The following is a 25,262-nucleotide window of genomic DNA, read 5'->3' as shown; positions in this document are numbered from 1 at the left end:
AACAGTTTTTGGTCTAGAAGGATTTCTCCTGTTTGAAAAAACCCTGAATATAGAAGATACAATTCTCTGGAAAAGGTCTTCACTTCATTTTTTAATATCTAAAACATTAATAAAATAGAATATTTTTCAAGTTGATAATGCAGTCTTTCTGACCGTCGTACATATTAGTGGAACCACTATTCTAAAACATTATATTTGACAGCTGAATCTAATTCTTTGTTTTTCTTAGAAAGGAGATACAACTTGTTTCATGTTTTTTGCATCCTCAAAACAAAAATCATTATGGTGGTAAAACCGTGATTAAAGCAACAAATAATATAATAACAGGTATGTGTTTTGGAAAGCGTGAGGTTTCTATTTTATAGAATGATTTTTGTTTCAATGAAAAAACAGATATTTTCAAGAAGCTCACCACTTTTGTGCGAAATCAGCATACGGGGCTATTCGGACCCCCTATTCCATCAACCACCGTTCAGCGCCTTGTGACTACGGACACGATTATGCACTAGACTACCCAAAAAAATGAATTTTTTAAAAACTCAATCGGCCTACCTCTGAGTTGATTCCTAGTCCCACCAAGAATGCTTGCACCAAATTTGAAGCAAATCGGACAAGTCTAGCTACCGTGCCAACGCGCCTGAAGTTTGTATGAGATTTTTCGAAAATTTACATGGAGAAAGCTCACTAGCTCGCATTTTCTCCGCTAGGTGGCACTGTATACATCTTATTATCACTATAAGTGAAAATAAGAAAGATAATTTAATTGTCTACTTTGTCGAAGACTGCTAGTCAAAAACTTTGAACGAAGTGATGTCTGAGTCAGTTTTGCGTGGGGCCAAGCACTGCATGGTTGTGTATCAGTACTCGATTTCTACGAACTATACATTTTTGTGATAGTATGTTCAGAAGAATTATTGTACATAATACGAGTTATTTTTTGGTTAGAACATGTTGATGACAGTTCGGCATCGAGAGAATAAAATAGCCTTGCATTCATTGACGTTGTCATTCTCTTCGAAACACCGGTTCAGTGCGTTATTGTCTTCTTTAAAAATGTAACAAGCAGCTGTAGACGAGATGAGTTTGTAGATTTTACATCGTCAGCGTACATCAGATTTTCATATTTCCCAACTAAGCATATGTCGTTGATGAAAAGAGAAAAAATGAGTGGTCCTAAAACACTACCTTGCGGCACTCCGGAAAAAAATGCCAAAAGCCACTTAACTTGACAGAGGCTATTCGATTTGAGAGGTACGAATGAAGCCATCTTGTCAACTATGCTGCGAAACCGAGGCTTTTAAACTTTTCGATCGCAAACATGTGAGCACTTTGTCGAATGCCTTCGAAAAATCAAAATAGATTGTGTCGATTTGTTTTCGCTTTTTCACATCATGGAGTAGTATGTTTATATAGCACATGAGTGTAGTTGTTGTAGAGCGCTTTTCACGAAACCATGGTGAGACTTAGAAATAATTGACTGAGAATCGTAATAAAGAGCATTGTGCCTAAACCTCTCAAAAACTTTTCCGAGGCAGCTCAGAATAGATATGCCACGATAGTTTTCCACCTTGTGTGTACTGCCAATTTTGTGAATTGGTACAATAAAACCTGTCTTCCAAGTGGCTGGAAGGGTTCTCTCCGAAATTGATCGATCGAAGATTAATACGAGGAGCTGGGTCAATGAACGAGCGCAGTTTCTAACGATAACAGGGTGATTGCTGTCGGGCCTTACTCCTTTTGATGCATCTACAGTCTCAAAGACCTCCAGAACGTCGTTCAACGGTAAGTGGTGGCCGACAGATGTTGTGAAATGGTGTATGGTTCAGAGTAACTGAGTAATGTGTTGGAGTAGTCGTGCTGAATATGTTTTGGAGACCTTTGCAATTTGAGTGAGTGAAAAGCAAATATACACTCTTAGAAAAATAAAAAAATTACATTTGACGTAAACAACGTAGCGACGTATAGTTCTGTTTGATTTACATGTTCTAAAAGGTAAAATTAAATACAGTGAAGAGTTATCTAACCCCGATTTTATCAGTTTTTTTACCCAATTTTATCATCCTCATATGGAAATTGATAGTTGGTAGTTTGATGGGCTTTAGCAGATGAATTGTTGAATTCGAGTAAATCCTTTATTGAGCATATTTTTCTTATCCTAGGGATCCGAAACGTGCAAAAAATTTTTTTGAATTTTTCACTGTCAGACCCCCTTAAGGAAAATTTAAGCTAAATAGTTAGGAAAGGTAATGAGGCTATATCTAGGGACTAAAGTAGAATATTTTAAGAGCTTCGGTCTCTTAAAATGAAAGAAAAATATATGTCTCGAATTGCCCCGTTTTATCAGCCTAAAATTCATCAAGGGGCTGATAAAAACGGGTTTTCACTGTATTGTGACTCTTTTGATGTTAAACTCAGACTGAATGAACTAGAGAAAGCCGAAAAACACACATTTTTACTTGTAACTAAATGTAAAATTATAGGGTTTTAGCATAATAACAGACGTTTATGCTGTTTTCGCCAATTCGTAATAAAAAATTGCACTGTACTAAATTACGTGTACGCAGAACTCTAGCAAACAGTAACGAAAAATGAATCAATTGTTTGGCTGTTTCTTGAATGTGGAAAAACGTTTGGAACAATATGTGATTAATGTATGAACCATTCTAAATAGCGCTTGATGTATCACAAGGGAGCCAACTCGAGCGTTAGTTTTTCATAATTTCTGTCAGTGATATCGTTAGACTTAGTAATCAGTTTTTTTAAATTACTATTATCTCAGGCTCTTGTTTCCCCCATTGTATTTGACAATGCATTCAACGCTTAAATTGTTACCTTTTGGCCGAGGATCGATCCAACAGCGTATTATTTGAAAAAATGTACGAAGCTTGGTGCTTCTCGAACAATCTGGAATTATTCCACGATAATCCGTGCAATGTGTCAACCTTCAGTGACAATTTCGGCAATAACAAGAATGTCGTGCTGAATATGCTTTGGAAAATGTCTTCGAAAAGGTTTGCTAATTCCTCTAGTGAGTTGGCAAAAACATCAGCAAACTGGACATTATTTCGAACTTGAGCATCTCTTTTACGACTTTTTACAAAGGCCCAGATGGACGATGAATTCTGCTTAAGGTTGAATGCAATCGATTTACAAAGCACTCGTTGTAGGGCATTCCAACCGAACTGAGATACTCTCTGTTCTCCAAAGATCTGCGCCGAAAAAATCGTTTTCGCCTTTTACCGAGTCCATCAGTCACGTTCTCCAACATAAACTGTTTTGCATCTAAGAAGAGCTTTTACGGCTACTGGAACGGCGCCCCTGCGGGTTAAAGTACTGATAGCGAAGATACGATCACAGCGGAAACATGTAGTTCGCGGCTAGTTCAGAATTGCGAACGTCAGGTCGTAACCATATTTCAAACAGTACAATGATGTCATACGCTCACAGCTAGTAAGAATGAGGAAAGAGTCATTCGATTTGATTCACATGCTTCTAACGTTCTGATAGTACACAGTTAAATATTCAGAAGACAGGTTGAAAGGGGATTCGGTGGTATTATTACTAACGGTTGCTACTTTCATCGCTCAAGTCTACCTACATGTCTCACGGCGAAGACAGACTCGTCGGTTCTCATGGTAAAGAGAGACAAGTCTGTCTTTGCCGTGAGATATGTTGGTTGACTTGAGCGATTCGTAGTAATCCTGCCTAAGCTTGACTCCTGCCACAAAGACAAAAGATTAGTCCGTACGACTTTTAGGCCTGTTTCTAATGATTATGCCACTTTTAGTTTCTGATCTGTATATTTCACATCCTTGCTCTCACTTGTGTACTATGGCTCTAAATTTTCACAACTTTCCCTATTTAGTAATCTCTAGTTAATTGAATGTCGTTAAAAAATGCAATCAGTTTGTGATTTTGTTCTTCAGAACCAAATTAATTGAAAATAAATTCCTCGTCGACAAATCGTCACTGTGGGGCTGTTATATCTATTCTGAATTAATCTCTCATTTATTGCAAAGATCGGTTGACTTTAATAATAGTTTTTGCTAAAAATGTATACAAAAGTCGCACTCACACGTGTCATAAGTGTGTATTGATGACAAAATATGTATGATGTATTATAATTGTGTGTGGAAAATTTTCTCTACATACAAACTTATCAACTTTTATTCATATTTTCGGCTTATTTTGGTATAAGGTGGCATATCCAAATCAGTTTAGCGATGTCAGCGACAGACAGCGATGAAATATCGGAATATCTGACAGCGATGAAATATCGGAATAACTCTTGACATTGCTTTAAACAGTAGAATGCCAGATCTATGTTAAGTGTTTAATTCACCGACTATAAAAAAAAAGTTATGTTATAATCATATATGCAACCAAATTGTGCAAAAGGGTGCAGCACCTAGTAGTAACTGGCACCAAGGTGGGACAGTTAGACGAGAGATCACACAAGTTGTGTGACTGTATGGATTTGGTGTCTAACTTGTTTCAATATGGTGCTAGTTGAAAATTATCGTCAAAGTTCCCTCTACTTGGTGTTAACTATTAATGAGTTGAATTCGAAACAAAAAAATCTACATTATGCAGCATCAAAAAGTACCAGCCAACAACAGATATAGCTCTACGCTCAAAGAGGATTGATAATCACGATCCATTCTTTTTGGGGAAGATACGAGAATCTCTGAGTAGCCTAACAAGAAAATGTTATAAATTTACCCTAGTGTGGCTTCCCGCCCATTGCTCTATTGCGGGCAATCAGAAAGCTGATAATTTAGCCAAGATTGGTGCACTAGATGGTGAAATATATGAAAGACCCATCGCTTACAATGAATTTTATAGCGCTTCCCGACAGAGAACGCTTGCTAGTTGGCAAACATCTTGGGACAATGGAGATCTGGGACGATGGCTACACTCAATTATCCCTAAAATATCAACGAAGGAATGGTTCAAAGGATTGGATGTAAGTCGGGACTTCATCCGTGTGATGTCTAGGCTCATGTCCAATCATTATACTTTAGATGCGCATCTCCGTCGTATTGGGCTCGCTGAGGGTAATCATTGTGCTTGTGGAGAGAGTTACCATGACATTGAGCATGTTGTTTGGTCCTGCACTGAATATCGTGAAGCCAGATCACAATTAGTAGATTCTTTACAAGTCCGAGGAAGACCAATCCATGTTCCTGTTAGAGACATCCTGGCGTATCGCGATCCTCTATACATGGAACTTATCTATCATTTTTCTAAAAACAGCGTCTGTCAAAATTTAATTAAATTCATCTCCTCATACTCTCATCCAAGGCTAATCATTCACCAATTAAAGTGTCCTAGAATATTCAGTTTTTAAGTTTAGACAATAACCGAAAAAAGTAAATAAATACACCCGAAAATACTAGATCACAATGAAATACAACAATGTAAGGAAAAAAGCAAACAATAAAGTGATTTCGGTGTTAGTTTTAGACAAATTACTAGTATAGTTAAAATTAGTCTTAAGGATTTTTGTAACGTGCTATGTAAAAAAAGAAACTGGCGTAAAAAGCTTTTGCAAATGCCGTATCAAATAAACGTATGAAAAAAAAAACAACAGATACATCCAGTACTGCAAAATCAAACTCCAGTGATTACAAGGCTACAACAACTAAAGCAGTAATAAAACTTGCTTCAAAGGGAACACACTGCTACTTTGTATCAAATAATGCTAACAAAATGGAAGAAGACGGATGCGAGCTGAGCGACCCACAAACGCCTAAGATTCCCCGCCGAGGAAAAAAATCTCCACGCGCAATGGCAAATGCGAAATTTAAAGGAGCATCATTAGATTAGTGTTTGTTGAATATTTGACTACTACTATAAATATATAAAAGACCCACGGCTCAGTCAAGCTAACGCAATGAGCCGTGTCAAATTAACGGAATTTGAAAAACATCAAAAAGTTGGAAAATTCATGTTCGCTCGTAATTTGGAGAATGAGCATTTTCATTTAATAAATTTAAATTATTACTTTAAGCCCATATTGAAGTTTTAACTCATAACAGTTTTATTTGCATATACCAGTTTAGAAGGCGCTAAGCGTCTACAACCAATTTAACATAGCTGTCACCACTTGAAACAATGGTTGTTGTAGAAATTTAAACTAATCTTCAGTGTCGTCTACAGATGTTTAACCTATATTTTGCACATGTGTTTCGAAACGTTGTTGTGTTGGAAGCCAGGTAAAGAAGCAGGCGAAATTGGTCTCTACTATGTCTGCTGCGAAGATGGAGTATTCATATTTTTTTCTGGCATGAATATTGATTTTTGATCTCCCTCACGGCCGCATAACCTTCCGGTCTTTTTTGTTTGAAGGATGGCCACAGCACATTGACATCTACGACACTCAGTCAGATTTTAATTACAATCATGTCGTTTGTAATGCTCCCAATTTACACACCAAGGGAAAATCAAGCGGGATTTTTCTAGTGTTATCTAATTATTAACCTCAGTACGGCTAGAAAGAATAAAAGAGAAAGGAGAGCGTTATATGTGAATGCCATAAGCTTATATCTATCTATCTATCTATCTATCTATCTATCTATATATATATATATATATATATATATATATATATATATATATATATATATATATATATATATATATATATATATATATATATATATATATATATATATATATATATATATATATATAATATATATATATATATATATATATATATATATATATATATATATATATATATATATATATATATATATATATATATATATATATATATATATATATATATATATATATATATATATATATATATATATATATATATATATATATATATATATATATATATATATATATATATATATATATATATATATATATATATATATATATATATATATATATATATATATATATATATATATATATATATATATATATATATATATATATATATATATATATATATATATATATATATATATATATATATATATATATATATATATATATATATATATATATATATATATATATATATATATATATATATATATATATATATATATATATATATATATATATATATATATATATATATATATATATATATATATATATATATATATATATATATATATATATATATATATATATATATATATATATATATATATAAAAGTCAAAGTTTGTATATATATGATTTATAGACTCCCAAACGGCTTAACCGATTTCCGTAAAAATTTGCACACAGAAGGTATTTGGTATGGGGCGTGTTTGTGTGCTACTGGTTGGGGATTATCTGCCCGCCAGATGGCACTTCGGAACAAATTGTGTTTTCCTCCTATTTGATTGAAAATCGCCGCAACGCGCGATGGGTATTAGCTAGTTTCATATAAGGAAGAGGAGGAAAACCAAGTATTTTTCAATACGTTGGATATTTCATCCAAAATTGGCATTATGGTAGCCCTTTCAAGGCCGCCATATATGATTTCATTGTCTAGAATACATAAGAATAAAATTTATAAAAAAATAATCACGAGTAATGTGATTTATATTCATGATTTCAGAATCTTAGTCACGATTTTCGTAATTTCTATTCACGTTATCTTAATATTTTAGTCACGAGTAGTGTGATTTATGTTCTTCATTTTAGGATCTTAGGCATGATTTTCGTCATTTATTTGTACATTATCTCGATATATTATCTTATTATAGAGCTCACTTTACCACATGGAGTGATGTGACTCTTGTTCATGAAATCAGCAGTTCTGTTATGACGTTCGTAATATCTCTTCGACTTATCGCGATCGATTAGTTATTATCGTTTTTTTCTACTCGAAGTGACAATTTGAACACGAACGTAAAAGTGTGACTGAGTCGTGGTATCTTGTTCTGTGAACTGTATCACGAAAACGATTTGTGGCTCTATAATATATTTTTGGTGCTCTGCGCAGTTTTTTTTTTCTGTCCTGACATCACACTGAACCTTAGCAAATGAAGAGCGATGTTCTAGGTCCTAATAGTTCTCTTGTATCTTTTGCTCGTGCCTCTTACTGGTCGCTACGAATAATGCTCCAAATTTTGTGAAATAACCCACGTGGAAATTTCATGACCATGTTGCATGAAATTGAAAATGATAGTGGATATCTTCCAAATATCACAAGCACGCAAGACAGATCGTAAATCGTGTAATGTAAATCATGAACTAGTTCACGAATTTATGAATTATGTCATGATTTTGTAAACTATTTCAAGTGCACGAATGGTCAGTCATAATTATTATAATTCCACGAATACATGAATAATATTTTATGATTCCGTGAACTATTTCACGAACACGAATAGTAAGTCGTGATTATTATACTAAGAATCATGAACCAGATAACGAATGCATGAACAATATTTTAAGATTTCGTGATATATTTCACTAGCACGAATGGTAAGTTGTGAATGTTGCACTAGGAATCATGAACCAGTTTACGGATACATGAATAATATATGATGATTTTATGAACTATTTATCGAACACGGATATTGGATCGTGGCTAATATGTTAGGAATCATGAATTAGTTTACGAGGAATAAATGTATTGTTGAATAAAATTCAGAGTTTCGTGAAATCGTTCACAAGAAAGTATCCAGATTGTTTTGATTTTGTGAACTAATGTTCCTAAATCTATGAATAACATCAACCTTTGGTTTTATGAATAATGTTCTTAAAGTTCACTAGTTCATGTACAAAAAATCTATTTGGTCATGGCATGGCGGAAGCCGTGACTAAAGTTCACAAAAGAAAAACAAATATTTCCACTTATAAAAGCGTTATGCGAGCGTTACTGAAGGGAAATTGAACATAATTATAAAACACATGATTTTATTCATGGTCCTGTTTTTGTAACGTAAAAACGTGATTGTTCCAGAATTCATGGCTAAATTGAACATAATTATAAAACACATGATTTTATTCATGGTCCTGTTTTTGTAACGTAAAAACGTGATTGTTCCAGAATTCATGGCACTCTACTCACGATTTTGGGAACATTTTTTCCGTGTATTGACCGAATTGATTGGATATTCGAACTGGACTGCACAGTAGCATGCGATGGGCAAGAACACAAAGGCTGTCGATACAGTTTCATGGCGACTAGTACTGAGAAGGCTGTACTATTGAAAAGCTTGAGTAGAACACATTTTGCATATTTAATCAAAAATGTTTTAATCCACCTAGCGGTGCAATCATGAACACGAGAATTTTTTCGTCGTTTATATAAATATTTTTCGTTGTTTATATTCATTTAAAGCTTTCAAATGTATACATTAAATTTTTATCTTACGTGACATGACAACTAAGACAACAACAAGAAAAGAAATCATTATTTGAGTTCTAAAATTTTGTAAAAGAAAAAACAGGTGCGAAAATAATATTTAACTGAAAAAATTGTATAGTTGGCAACACTGTCGGCAAAAAATAATATTTTTATAGACTTCTTGAACAATTTTCTTCAAAAGCCATCTTGTGGTTTGATTCTAGAGTAAATAGAACCGGAGATATGATCAAAAGAAAATCAAGGGTTTTGGCAATTTGCCAAAACGGGGGGGGGGGGGGGGGTGCTCCCATGACCCGAGGGGTGGTTCAACTGTCACAAAAATTTGTTCATACTGTGTTGCGTTTCGGCTTCGCCTCATCAGAAACCAACACTAACTTATTGTCGGAATAGATTAGCGCCGGCTTAACGCAAATCCCAAAAAAATTGGGTTTTTATATATTGGCCCTAGATGAACAATTCCTCTAAATTTTGTTCAAATCTGTGGAGGTCGATTACACGTGCCTTGATCACTTCGCATGGAATGACCCATAGCTATCATTTGGGACTAAGTTTGTGAAAATCGGCCCATCCATTTCTGTGAAACTGATGTGAGTTTGTTAATTTTGAAAAATGGCCGCTTTTCCCAGATACTTTCGGTACCGTCTATGGTGATCAATGTAGTCAACGAAAGTTCGGTTGGCCGACAGTGACCTAGAACTGCAAAAGTAATTTATTTAAGAGACATTTTGGCGAAATTTTTACCTTTTTTGCTTTCATAGGAGTATCGGATTGAATCGGAATTTGTTTTGTGACCTGTGGCGTGCGGCATAACTCCGAAGCCGAAATTTAATAGCCATTTACGAAGATAAAACACCTTTCATTTGAGACTAAGTTGTCGAATCGGTCAAGCCATCTCCGAGAAATTGATGTGACTGTTATTCTGAATTTGGATACTTCCGCCTGGACTTCCGGAACCGATGATGGCGGCCAATGTGGCCAAAAAGGCTTTGAATGGCTGTTAGTGACTTTGTTAAAATCTACCTTTTCTGCGTGATCGTACTCATCACCCTATAATTCCGGAACCGGAAGCCGGATCCATTAGAAATTCAATAGCAGATTATGGGAACGATGTACCTTTCATTTGAGACTAAGTTCATCAAAATCGGTTCAGCCATCTCTGAGAAAAGTGAGTGAGATTTTTGGTCACGTACATACACACAGACGCACAAAAGTCGGTTTTCAGCGCAATTGCAATATTTTTCTTTTGAGAAAGGCAAAGTATGGTAATGCCACAATTCTCTCTTTATCCTGTTTCACCCCAATGTTGCGTACTTTGGATATTTGAGTAAAATCTCTCATTCAACCCTCGTATATTTTCAAGCGAATCGTTAACGATTCATTTCGAGTAATTAAACTGAGGTAAAGGTAGCACGTTGAAAACAACTCAACATGTATTTTCCGTTTAAAACTTAAGCACATGTTTTTAAACTTTCAAACAATCATTCCATCTGGATTAAATAATTTATCATTCATGTGACACCGATTTATTTGTACGATATCACTTTTCATGACGTTCAATTGATTCCACCCTATTATACTGAACTAAATTGTTTTTTTTTCAGGTAAGAAACGATGCAGACGCCTTATAACTCACATGGAATAAGGTAACCATATAACCACTACGCGTCCCCTTCAGAATTAACCAAAGCAATGAATCGCCAAAATGTAGGCTTCCGTGTAATACAATCTGGAAGCTTACCGCATCCAAACGCTTACCTTCCTCACCAACAAACGATACACGTGACGTTGGTTGCCTGGTCGGTTGCAAGATCTTTTCGAACATAAAACTCTTTCATTGCATCTTAAGAATTTTGGATAGAGCAGTTTTTAAATTATGTTATGCTGTTCGAACTTTATAGCGTGGGCAAGTTAATTATAAGAAATATTTTCCTTCAAGAATTCACTAGCAATAAAACATAGTTCATTTTATATACGCCAGTCCACGGTTTTAGAAACACGATGAGTCAAAATTTTCCAACCACTCTCCAAGATGGCGGGAAAAAGCCAATATCCCATTCCCCGCTGAGTCGTGTTGGCGTGTGGTGTGGGATCGTGAAACATGAAACTCGATAAATTTAATAAATCTTCACTTTGAAACAGTGCCGCATGTGGATTTTCCAAGAGACTTCGCGTACCCTGTTAGTACGATGCGGTGGGTGCTTTTTGGGATATAGTTTGTTACTAACCGAAAGAAATAAGGTTCATGGATGGAAGACGAAGCGGCTTATAAGATTCCCGCCTTCTCACAAACAAGCATTTCTGTTTTCATTCAGTTCATGCTTGGAACCCCACTCTTGCAAGCGAAAGTTCGCTTTCTAGCAGAAATAATATATTCAAATATAATTAGTTACTAACCCTCGGCTGTTGGGGGGAAGTTTTTGCCACCCACGAACTTTCAAAATCTCCTTTCTTCAACCCAATGAACGTTGTTCCCTGTATTTTCCAACGTTAATCCCTACAGCTATTATTGCTGGTGAGACGTGCCTCGTGGAGCGAAAGGATTCTTTTCTCTTGAAGTCAACGTCTTCTGGGTGCGGCTGGAATAGGGTTCGCTACCAGCCAAGTCGGAGCGCGGCTTGAACATTGATGTAGTCAACTGTAGATACAGACTCTGTTAGGCTTCCCAGAAGCGACTGCTAATAAAGAGCTTCTTCGAGCGGCGCTGACGGTGGTGAATACTTGGAAGAAGATGCTTTATGCCTCGTCTTTCACAAATTTTCACATAACCATCAGCAGTTGCTTCTAGCTCTGTGCTCGCGAATTTCGAATGGATGAGCAAGAATGAAGTGTTTTGCATACACAATTTTCCATCGGATAGAAGCTTGTATGCTTTCAACTGTTTTAATGTACTCGAGTTGACGAATCATTTGAGTATACATTTTCGTTTTTCTTGTCGACATTTGGGTATAGAACATCAGCTTCGTACTAAAATGTTGCATCCATTTTGGTTGTTGTTAGCAAAAACTTAATGATGAGTGATAAATCTGAAATAATGAAGAAATAACAATTAATAGTTCGACAGATTGTACATTCATCAATGTCAGCTTGTAGACAGAATCACATTTTCCAATGCTCGCGTGCTAGTAAAGAGACTGTACCACCGAGGCATCCGACTCGTGATCACACGAAAGCATTGTTTTCCATCATTTTCCAACAACCATAAAGTGTGCCTAGCCATATACACATATATATCCTATAACTATAGTGCAATGAAGCCACACCAAGAAGGGTTGACAAAACATCCTCAGCACGCGCGCATCATTTTCATCTTCCACCACAGTTCTCTTGTTGGTATAAGCGGATCTCGTTGGCTCGTGGCGGCGTAGGTACTTCGGTTCGCTCTATGTGTTAAAAAATAAGATCTCACTCCCCTTGCCACATCTGAAGCTGAAGGCATGATTTATCTTCCACTATACATCCCCTCTGTTCAGCTTCGGTGCGTTCTCTGTCGCACAAGTTGCTTATTCCACTTTTCGGTGGTACGTGTCTTGAAACCTCGTCTTATTTCAAAAGGGGCGATGTTTTCGAGGAAGAAATTTAATTTATTCACTAGAGCATCTTTGATGACTTTTGGGTTTCCTTTCCTAGAAACATGTGGCGATGTGGCGCGTGTGAGTCGGGAATTTTCGGTTGTACATAAAGAGTCAACATTTTGGAATGGATAATGGTGTTAAATACATAGAGTTGAGTTAAGATAAGGTCTTAACATTGTTTCAAAATAAACAACTAGTATTAAGATCACTCCAAGTAATCCTAAAGAAAAAAAAAATAATCAAATTTAAGCAATCGTACTTCACTCACAAGAAATTTGTGGGTCCTTGAAATGCTAGTCTAGCACTGAGAAATCCAAAGTACGACTGAAACAGATTTACAAAGCACTTCGGCTCACTATCCATACTATTAAAACTTTATTTTTTTGTAAATATTGAACGACAGAAATTTTAAAATTTAAAGCAATATTCTTCCGGATTAGAATAATTTGATGCTATGTGTGAGGCTTCGTGATCTAAATCAGGCCGGCTGCATAATATTGATTTGAATTCAACAAAATGTTGCTTATTGTCTTTAACGTCATTGCGACTCAATCGTATTTATCTTTCTTATCAAACATGTTTTTTTGAAAAGCCAAATTCGGCAACGTTGAGTTTTATGCGAAATAGCCATATGCCTTCCAGGCTACGCGATCAACTATATAACTCCATCCACGTAATCTCAAAATCTTTCTTGTGTCTGAACGTCGCCGAAATTTCAATATATATGCAAATAATAAACTAAATGTAAAAGCGATGTATATTCGAAAGAACAGCTTATATTCCAAAGAAGGAAGCCTTATTCTTATTAACTGAATACTGTTGCCTGAATACTGTTGCCTTTTTCCAAAGATTGAATCGAAAAGTTTTATGCAGAGGTTGATAATAAAATTAAAGCCTAGTTTGCAGCTAATAGAAAACACCGATTTAATCCACCTATCAGTGAGATGAGACATTTCTTACACATATCACTGTTGTATTATTCATTAGTTTGTCGAACACACGCAAAGTTTTTTTTCATTTCGAGAGGTTTTAACCTTAAGGTCATTGGCCTCTTCGGGTTAGAAAAATCTCTTATGGAAAATTTCTAACCCTATATGCGGGGTCGGGACTCGAACCACTCGAACCCAGGTGAGCTGCGTACAAGGCAATCGATTTACCAACTACGCTACGCCCACCCCCACACGCAAAGTTGGCAAGCAACTAAAGTTATTCGCAAAAGTAAGAGCTACAAATTTGCTGAAGACATTATTTCAATACACTCACTTCCAAGAAAATTTATGAAAATATTTCACTCGTAGAAGGATTAATCAGTAACATCACAATACCAAAAGAAAGGACGTATTGTATGCCTTAAATTCTCCGAAGATACTATTCACCTAAAATTATCCGTGTTGGCGCTAATAATTCATTGAATGTTTTTGGCCTTATTTCTGGCTATGGAGAATAATAAAAATGTTTCGTCCGCATTTAATGTAAAATATCTCTTTCGATAATAGTCCGATTTTAACGATCGATTCGTTCGAAAGGTATTTATGTAAATATTCTAAAAATATATAAATTATTTAGTTACGTCGGCAGAAAATTTCAAAACACTGCAAAAAAGCAATTTTTGCACCTTCAAGCATTCATATCTTGGAAACTAAACACCAGAATCAAAAACCATTTAATAACGTTCTTTCTGGGTCATTGGCCTTTCATTTAAAAGTGGTTTGGATAAGATCGGTTCAGCCATTACTGAGAAACACGTATGAGAGTCCGTTACATACACACACAGACACAGACCTTGTCCCAAATCGTCGAGCTGAGTCGATTGGTATATAAGACTCGGCCCTCCGGGCGTTGGAAAAGATCTTAAAAGTTTGAGCGAATTCTATACATTTCTTTTCTAAGAAATGTAAAAATGAGTATATAGAATAAAATTTAAAAAAAAGTTAAATGAAGTAAATGAATAAAATGAACTTCACGAATTCCAAAACCATTGTTTTAGAATATTCCGAGGTGTTTGTGAAAATCCCATTGCGAAGAGTACGTTTTTTTTATTGACGGGCCTTAATTAATCATCAGGAAATCTTGAAATCAGGATTTTGTCTTGGAATTAAAACATGTCTTTTTGGTCAAAGATATCTGAAAAATAATTTTTGTGCAGGATAGAATTTTCAGGTCCAGTATTTTAACGCGTAATCGGAAAGAGTAAACTGAGATAAGGCCACCTGTAAATAGTATTCATTTGCATTGAAGTATATAGAAAAGAGTGTCAAGGTTATGTTGGTAATTATATTATTGTCGATAGCACAAAAGCCGTACATTCATTCGATTACAATGCAGTCTCTTTTCACCCATCCTTATCACTTGAGAATTGTTTCGTTCGGAATTCTCGTTCCGGAGATATGGGTTTATGAGTCCTACACAAAACAATAACATGACAAACGAATTGTTGAAACTACCAGAATAAGTATTTAAATTCATCGAAAAGCCAGTGGCCATTGAAAGCGTCCCTGGACTGCTTTTGAAACACGAACATTCTTGAAATTACATGTCGTATTTTTTCACAAATAAATATGCTTTTAGTCGCATTGATCATGGAAAATGTGGGGTACAACTCAGTATCAGTTGCAGTTACATTTGTAGTTACAAATTCAGTGTGATCAACTATCTGTCCGATGCATAAACTGTGATTGTAATCCTCGCAAATTTACGTGTAGAATACGGAGCTCTCAAACGAAACATCTGTTGAATTGTCCAATGCCTGTACTAATTCTGGCATTGAAGTTTCAATTGAAGTGTTCTCAGCATAAGGCAAATTTGGGCAATTGAAACCATCGCTACAGGTTAAAAGCATCTTTTTACTGGGATGCAAATATAGTTCGATAGTTCAGGGGTCTTTGGGCGCCATTTTTCCCGAATCTAATTTGTGGATATTTTTGGAATTTGATCCGTTATTTTTCATACAAGCGGATTCCAATACAATGAATCCGCATTTTCAATAATATCAACCCAAAACGGGTATTCTCAATTTTCAAATAACACATTTGAGCATATGTTTCATTCAAAATTCAGTAAAGATACAAAAAGTTCAAAAAAGTGCACGTGGGATGTCTCTTTTTAACATTTTTGTCTTCAAACAACAGTATTACCCAATTTGAAATACCCAAGGATTTCCTTAATTATAGTATATACAAACGCTCAGTACAGAATTGAATTAAATTGAAGTTAGTGTAGTTTTCGGTTTTTGGTCTAGCACTACGAGGGAAGCACCTATTTTTACGAAAAATGGCTTTTCGTGATTCTTGACCCCACCGTTTTCAAGCAAAAATTGTTTTGAAACCTTACTTTCACTATAAAAAAGATGGGCATGAAAGGGTTAATAATTCGATGATTCGGAGGCAGGTCATTCCGGGGCAGGTTCTCGTAGAGCCATGAGTGATAGTTGCGTTATCAAATCTTAATAACGAGGCCAGTCCCGTAACAATATAAGATATTGCCTTTTGAGAAAATTACAAGAATTTTCATAACAATAATGCTAGAATTCAATTAAAATTCCCAAATCCTACCCCGGTACTAGAACATATTTCCGCATACCAGATAAATTAACACGGTGTTTTTTTTCACAAACTAAAAATGAATGAACGCCATAGTAATGAATTTTTCAATCTGCTGGTACCCGGCTACTTTGTCGACCTGTGAAAGGTGTTTTTGGACACATAGTGGTTGAATTGTACGGCTGTTTTGGCGCAATGGATAAGAATTTTCGTTTCAGTCAAATATGAGTAGGGGTAAGTAGGTAAAGACGGACACCTTAATCCTCCGGAAGCCACACAGTGCATTGAGTGCCCAACGCACTGAAATTCAGGCGAAATCGTCTTAGAACTTCAGGCGGTCACCTAAATGTAGATAATAGCCGGAGGGTTAAGCAAAAATCACAAATTCTACTCGTCCATTAATGTGTTGCTCGCAAATTGCGCACAATCCGTGCTTTGAGATCGTCTTCAACCAATCTAGACAATATATACTGATACGTTTTCAAACAAAAGTGTATTTAAAATTGTAAAGATGTTCAGTTAATAAACATGGATATAGGACAAGGGAGAAAGAGATGCAACTGTACCAATCAACCAATCAGTGTTGTAGCCCAAGGTTATGCAATTTGATGGCTTTCTGCTTTGTATTTGTATGAGAAATATTTCCAGCTTTCTCCTACCTTACTGTTTTCGTTTAATCCTACATGATAATAAATTTAAAAAAATGTTATGATAAAGTTTTTGTGTTTTTTCAACAGTCAAGTGTTAAATAACGTTAACTTAGAAATATTTACCGAAATGACTGAATCGTTATGTTCTGCTGTCACAAAATTATATCCATTGGCGTGCATTCGGAAAAAATGGGGCTGCTCAAATATTTGTTTGGTATTTGTTATCTATTTCTAAAATTTAAAGACAATCAGAAGCATAATGTTTAAAACGATCCCTAAATTGAACAAGCACGGTATAAAGGAAGTAAGCATTTTTTTCGGTGTCGCCAAGCTACCACTAGACAGGAAATGCAGCTGCCAAAAAGTAATTTTAAACTTTTGCTAAGCATTTTCCGCGTGATAGCCGAACTATAGTTTACAAACAGTTCATCATTCGCTGGTATGCGTATGACATTCGGCAATTGAAAATGTGTTTTCTACCCACACAAGCAAAAACGTACAAAGCAATGCCAGAGGGTGATGTTAGTCAAAATGGCTTTTTCGCTGTTATCCTCGCAGAAGGCGGGAGGTGAAAGGTGGCTGCGAGATATGGTATGAGTTTAGAAAAATGGCTATCGCGATGATTTCATTGAATGTGGCAGAATGGGAGGATAAACTGATGCAAAATTTTTTAAATTGCAAATTCACTCTACCTTGAATTTAGGTTCATAGGTTTTATTTAGAACATTCTCATGTTTTACTCATTATCTCTGTCTATATAAAATTAACTTCTGGTGCAGTTTGTTTTACAGATTCCGATCCGAGCTGTTCGATTGACCTTCGACTTTCAGAATATACTCAACTCGGAGGTACGCGAACTATTTTTTGAGATTTATTTCGACTATCAGAAGGGTTATCGAGACATAATTTTACGCACGAATCGACACTAGTGTATCCCTCGAGATCACCGTCAATTGTCTGTGTTCAAACCCCTCGCCTAACAGAAACTATTATGTACACCACACACGTCCACACAGACAAACATTAAACCACACAACTTTCCACGGCGTCTTAAGATTCTTCCTGGAGCTAAATCCAATTTCATGCCTCACTAAAATCACACCAGCACCGCTCTAAATCTTTTCCAAGCGGCAGCACATATCGACCCTGACGGTGATATGAAGGTTGTACTAATTTTCAGGACGATGCAATTTCCGAAACTGTCATCCGACCGTACACCGGGATACATATGATTTTATCATCACCACAAGCCACACACAGAGTAGATATCTGCTTTCGGAAGCCACTCCATATCCATAAAGTAGTTATGTGATCCTTTTAAGGCGGTGGTTCCGGGCATGGACACTTACCTGATTAGTTATCGATTCATTGGAGTCCTCGTAGTTGGAAGCCGCCTGTGGATATGGGGACCTTGGTAGCTGATAAGCTCCGGTAGCATCCAAATTGGGAAAAATCGTATGGGGCAAAGTTTCCATCGGATGCTCCAAGGCTGTTGCGTAGGCATGTGGTCCGTGTGGAAGAGGCGAATTAACCCTAAAATAATTGTTGTTAGCAATAGTTTTTTTTATCTTAGTTTATTCTAGAATTACCTTGGTAGCAGCTGAGACGGCTCTGGCGGCGGGAAGTTCTGATGTTGCTGTGGTTTTTGCTGATGTAGTTGGTCGTGTTGAGCGGATTCGTTGTATGGCTTAAATGGTTGAGCGGATTGAGCTGGCGGAATGGGGCTAAGAGCTGGGCTGTATGGTGACGCACCGACTCCATTCGGTTGGTGGGCACTTTGGTGTAGGGCGACCTGGTCATCACGCCGAATGGTCACTTTAATCTCTCCGCCAGCGTTACGGAAGAGGTTCTGTGCATCGCTATGCATTAGATCACGAGCATCGTACTGGTCGATTTTGGTAATGATATCGCCACGTAGCAGTTCCTTCTGTGCCGGACTGTTGACTTGAACCTAGCGGGGTAAGAAAAGAAAAAAAAATGCACCGTAGTTAGATACCTGTTTTGATTGTGTTGCGTCTAGGAAGGGTTCGGTCAGTTGCTGGTGTAGACATTTTTTCTCACACAACCTGTTTATGAAGATCCCTTTTCTAGTATTTTTCCTTTCGTTTGATCCAGTTGCTAAAAAGGACAGTGATATGCACGTTTGATAGCGTCCAGTTTGAGAAGATAGATTTTACGAAGAAAAGTTTCCTTTCGAAACCAGTTGTCCTTTTAGGTACCGTACTGCATTCAAATTTATTCCTTTCCCACGATTCGAGTTTTAGATTTTCATTATGGGACAAATTGAAGTCGGTTGTGGCTGATGTATAATTAATTCAAATAGTTATCTATTACTTTTTGGATTGGATTTCGTTTCAACTGTTTCTACGCATTGGGAATCTTGTTTTTGGTCGAGCAAAACCTATTAACTCCTGGTAGGGTTGTTGTACCGGTAATACCTGTACCGAAAATTTCGGGAATACCAAACGTTTCATGGTACTGAAATACTGTTGCTGAACAAATAGAGGTACCGACATTTTCGGTACTATCAAAAACTTTCAACGAAGAGTATTATAATCTTAAATATAGAAGCCCGTTGTATTGGCCAGCAAAGTAGCGTCAGTTAATAAGTTTAATTTTAGTAAATCCAGTTGTACTGAATGGATCACATTAATGACAACATGTTGATCGACTTATTGTTATTTTTGTTTACAAAACTACGATTTAGTAGCTATCTGTTTTGGATTTTAAAGCTGTTATTTGAAGCTGTTGTCAACTCCCATTCGATTATTTTCACGACACCACTCGCGTTACTGGAAGGTACCGGTGGTAAATGATGGTAAATCAAGGTTGTCTGATGTCTTTTCAATGGCCATATCACTAACAATTTGGCTAAGAATCGGCAGATAGTTCCGATTGATTTTTAGATTAGAATGTTATGGTATTTTTTTTCGTTTCAGATAGTATGGTATACGCGCCAGTAGAGTTCCTTCGACATCTCTGCCGCTCAATAGAAGAAAGGAGGGTAGACGCGAGCAAATGAAAAACCCCCTATGCAGATGGTCAAAATTCACCCCCGTCCCCTGCGTTTTGATTTTGATTTTGTTTGTAACGATGGTCTATTAGATCCCATATAAAAACACACATAGCCTTGTGGTACCGGTATTACCGGTACCGAAAATCTCGAGAATACCGACACCTTGTTGGTACCGTAATACCGGTACTGAACAAAAGTCAGTACCGGTATTTTCGATACCATTCATTTTTTTTATGAAAAATATATGGACGCTATAGGGAGACCCGTTTCAAAATATCGGTCCGCAAGATGGCTTTTAATTATATAAGTTATCTAGATGAATCGTTCAGCTTGCGTCTTTGCTGGAGAATGAGGTGGGTCCATCATCACAATAATTCTAAAAGTTAAACATTGCTCACTCCCGTTATACTGAACGGTGTGTGTGTTTTTTTACAATCCATCTCCCACTGACCGGCAGTGTTTTTATGGAAGAAAATTTTTCGCATCTATTTATTGATAAATTGTATATTATCCATAGATGTACACATGTTTAGCCCTGGAGATGAAAGGCGATAGCTCTACTGTACATCCAACGACCTATTTCAAGAATGCCTGTTCCTACACGCACTTTTTAAGGTCGTCTTCATATACATTAAGCCCCGCGCGACTACATCCACGTATCAATTGGATATGTGTATTATATTCGCACATCTAGAATGAAAAATAATATTTTTGATTCTGGCATGTATTTACAATAAGTTAAATATATATAATTGAAGAACAACACAAAACGATCTCCCCAGCGAGTTGCTCTGAATTCGTTAATTGATGGCATTTCTGCCAAAAATTCTCCTCCATCCACAATTAGTAAAATCGTTGCATCAACTAGTCAAGTTCAGATGGCGCTGTGGATGCAAAGTAGGTGTATCTTTGGTGGCTTGATTCGCGCTCGTACATAGCAAAATAATTAGATTGTGACGATAAAATCACTACGTCATTTTAAACTATTCTCGCGATATTTTTGCCTACTAACACATAACACAACAGGAAAAACGACAGATTAACTTCTATTTCCTAATACTTCAAAGGTTTTCTTCCATTTAATTCCACTATGTTAAAAAAAAAACATAGTGGAATTAAATGTAAGAAAACGTTTGAAATATTACGTACATTCCATTAAGGCCTCCGTTCGCGTATATATTGTTCTATTTCCTGTTAAATATACTATACGTTGTTACAAAATTTTGAAAACTATCGGACGAGCACAAAAACACTTCCAATCGATTCGACAGTGCTGCCGGATCCTCCACTCCCATTATACTGAACGGTATTTTTAAATTCATGCACTATTTGGGTGAAAAAAAATTCAACGGTCGTGTACTAAATTTCAAAGCATCAAAGATTTGTAGGTATTGATTTTTTTTCATTAGCGAAATTCTGATTGGTTCCCGTTATTCACTGTGGTCTGAGTCATATCTGTATTTGGTTTACTCTTAAATCTTTATCTATAAAAGAACGAACAGCGATTTAGTAGCTAACAATTTTAGAGTTGGTGAACTGCTTCGACTGGGGCGAGTTGTAATTTTGGGTTATCGGAAAAGTCAACATAACTCCATAATTTACAGGAAAGTAAGGAGCCTTGCTATGTATAAGGCAATAGCAGGTAAACCGCATGAAAGTCTAAATCAATTATGGTTATGCCGAGAGGAAATGCGAGCAAACTGCCATTCTCGCTTGGATTTACTGTTGATAATAGGGTTTTTTACATTTAGGGACCGTTCATAAACCACGTAGACCGAAATTTGAGAATTTTTAACCCCCCCCCCCCCCCTCCCCCCTAGTAGACCTGATTAACTCGAGTAAATACTTTGTTGTAGAAGTTTAACTACACTACTGCTTTAACCACCGAAATCAACAAATAAAAAAATTAATCTACTTATTGTTAAAAATCGGGTGTTTTGTTGTTACAATGCTTAACTTTGACCATTTTTTAACTTTTTATGGCTCATGCACTTATTTTTTTAGTTTTATTTACGTGACTTTAAATTGGTAATTCATTCGTAACGCTTGCATTTAATGGTCCATGCATGTCTGCTAACTAGTGGTGTCTCAGATGATTTCACAGTCAAAATCTTCCGTCGAGAGGAATTTTGGGCGATCGTCTTTAGAACTGTCATTTTGTATTATTCTTAGATCAAAACTATATCAAAATACACGCAAGAAACAACAACGTGTTAGGTTGTCCAAAAAAATCGTGGATTCTGGGTTGAGTGGTCGCTTAACGAGTGGTTACCTCAATAGTGTACTAGCTTTGAAGTTTCTGCATAAATACTGAATAGGCCGATATTTTGAATACAACTCTCTTTAAATCCCATTCATAATTAGTAATGCGAGAATAACAAAAAATAAAAGTCCACGTAGACTTTTTCAAAGACCCCCCCTCCCCCCTCGTAGATAAACGTAGACTTTTGCCAACCCCCCCCCCGTCCCCCCTATGAGTCTACGTGGTTTATGAACGGCCCCTTACCATCCTTTGAAGTCAACGAATGTCGCACCGCTTAGCAGTTATTGATCTCGAAATAGAAGAAGGTGCCGCATACGAAAAATATCTTGTGCTAAAATGAGGCATACCATTCCCAAATAGTTCAAAACAATAAACATGCTTTTTTAATCAAAACAAATCAATCATTTGAGAATAACATAATCAGTTTGAGTATTCAATGTCACTTTGAAGCGTTTCTCTAATTTTTTGAAAAAAAAAAAAAAAATCGAGCGACGGTACTTTTCCTTTTGGAAACAAATATTGCATTGTGCCAACAGTTGGTTACCTTGTCAAAAAAAAACAAGCGTTCGTTTTTGCTTTCTCATTATCAAACCAGAGCTTCTCTTTTGCTTCTCGAAACTATCCTGTTAGCTAGGACTAGACTTAAAATCCTTTCTATTGGTTATATTCCAAAAACCTGTTTTAATCCACCTAGCGGTGCAATTGTGCCTTTCTCATTTCTCTAAACTATGGCACGGAGGCTTTTTATGTTCAACATAATTGTGGAAATGTCCATTACATTCTTAGTACACTTTGCACTTATACACAATGGCATGCCAGCCACGAACTTGAGTTGACGGTGAAACACTTGAAATAAAAAAATATAATACTCCATTAGCCTAATCAGCATTAGATCAATGTTATCTGCTTGCTAACTCATTTTGTCATGCGGGGGTGGGTATGTGAGGAGGGCGAAAGTCCCATGAACGAACGACTCCCGAGCTTAAATTGGTATGCTTTGTGATATAGTGGTGGTTTAAAGATGATGGGGTTGAAAGGGAGGGGTATGAGGGCTGGATGGGGTGGTGGTCTGAGGGGTGATTTAAGGAGATTTTTAAAGGAGGGAAGTCAACAGTAGAGGGGGGGGGGGTAACCCCTCTCCGTAAACAATCAACTACGCCCCTGTTAAAATCCAGAAACCTTATGAGAGTCGAAATGGCCGGGATTAGGTTGACGTTTTTCAGAGTGATTGCATAACCTTTCTATATGCGAAAGGCAAAATGCCAAAATCCAAAAAAGTGAATCGTGGTCAATTTTTTTTTCGAGTTTGCATCAAATCTCGACGTTTCATGCACCTTGAACACATTTAACATCAAAAATAAAAATTCTATTTTTAATTTTTCCTATAGTTTATATGAGAAATTTCTGTGTGGCCGCACTCTGAAACCCGTAATTCCGGAACCAGTATTCCGATCGATCCAAAATTCAATAGCAGCCGATGGGAAGGTTGCACCTTTCATTTGAGACTAAGTTTGGGCAAATCGGTCCAGCCATCTCTGAGAAAAATGAGTGACATTATTTGACACATACGCTCATACATACACACACACACACATACACACACACATACACACACACATACACACACACATACACACACATACACACACATACACACACACATACATACATACACACACACATACAGACTTTTTCCGATCTCGACGAACTGAGTCGAATGGGATATGACACTCGGCCCTCCGGGCCGGGATTAGGTTGACGTTTTTCAGAGTGATTGCATAACCTTTCTATATGAGAAAGGCAAAAAAGGTTCCATTTACAGTAAGCTCGTCTGTTTTGGGAAACTTTATAAGTGAGTTCGAGTAATAGAGTTCGATATAACAACCCAAAGCACCATCATGTGAAACAGTGCATATCAAATTGTGCTAGAATAAGTAAATCTGCAAGACAAAATTTGTCAACTCCACCCTCGATTTTTTTGTCCTCTACTGTAGAAATCTTAAAAACTCGATACTATCATAGAACTCTGTTAATAGATTCTGCAGTTTTAATAAAGAAAAGGCGCTAGACTCAATATTTTTTCAAAGGATTCCCATCAATGCTGCAACAGGTTACGTTAAACATAAATTGGAAAGGGTAGCAAATAAAGTTTGATTTTAAGACGAGGTGGAATTGATGTTCAAGCGGTTTCATAAACTAAGCATGACTGTTCAAATGACTGGGGATCGGTGACAAATTTGACCTGGATAAACCAGACCCATAGCGATGCGTCTTTGATGAGCGAGAATCTGTTTAAACTTCTGTTGAACATCACCATAAGTCCATATTGCAGCGTTTGGATATGGTGTAAACCGAAACTTCACGTTCGAAGTAATTGTTTGTCAAATCTCGGAACGCTGATTGCATGCCTTTTATCAATAAGCAAGTTAGAAAACATGCCGATATTCCCACTTTTCAGACTACGATGCAAAAACAAGCTACAGAAATACATCAGTGATACTGAAGTAACGTGTGTTGAACGATTTCGTTAGTATAGTATAATTTGGCAACAAACCAAGGTAAAAATGACTGCATTGTAAGTACCCATTGTTATTCTTATTTTATTTCTATTTACCGGTTTTATCGGTTTTTTTCATTTGCAATACCGAAAATACCGGTTATTTAAAATGCCTCGGTTTTCCCAACCCTAGTTAGGACGTAGCCAGAAAAACGGCCCGGGTTCCCTCAGAAACCAAATAACATTTTTTAAGAACCGAGAACATTGGAAACTGCTCAAAGTTTGTGGTTCCTAAATACCCATGGTGAAGCTTCACATGACAGTTAGCTTCACAGTTTAAAACCAAAGTCTGTATGAACATGTCTCAAGGAAGATTTTTTTTCAGTC

General features: G+C 36.5%; 1 protein-coding gene across 7 annotated transcripts in view; it reads right to left on the bottom strand.

Moving 5' to 3' along the window:
• Positions 1-25,262, bottom strand: part of LOC131693261 (PDZ and LIM domain protein 3) — a 115,533-nt gene that overhangs the window by 28,946 nt on the left and 61,325 nt on the right. For all 7 annotated transcript variants that reach the window (XM_058980955.1, XM_058980960.1, XM_058980958.1 and 4 more), the window contains exons 2-3: positions 18,689-19,050; positions 18,449-18,632 (exon numbers count right to left, since the gene is read on the bottom strand). In XM_058980955.1, the coding sequence (XP_058836938.1) occupies positions 18,449-18,632; positions 18,689-19,050 (546 nt within the window). The remainder of the gene's footprint in view (positions 1-18,448; positions 18,633-18,688; positions 19,051-25,262) is intronic.

Source organism: Topomyia yanbarensis, chromosome 3 (assembly GCF_030247195.1).
Source record: "Topomyia yanbarensis strain Yona2022 chromosome 3, ASM3024719v1, whole genome shotgun sequence".
NCBI classification, from domain to species: Eukaryota; Metazoa; Arthropoda; class Insecta; order Diptera; family Culicidae; genus Topomyia; species Topomyia yanbarensis.
This window is presented reverse-complemented; position numbering and strand designations above follow the sequence as displayed.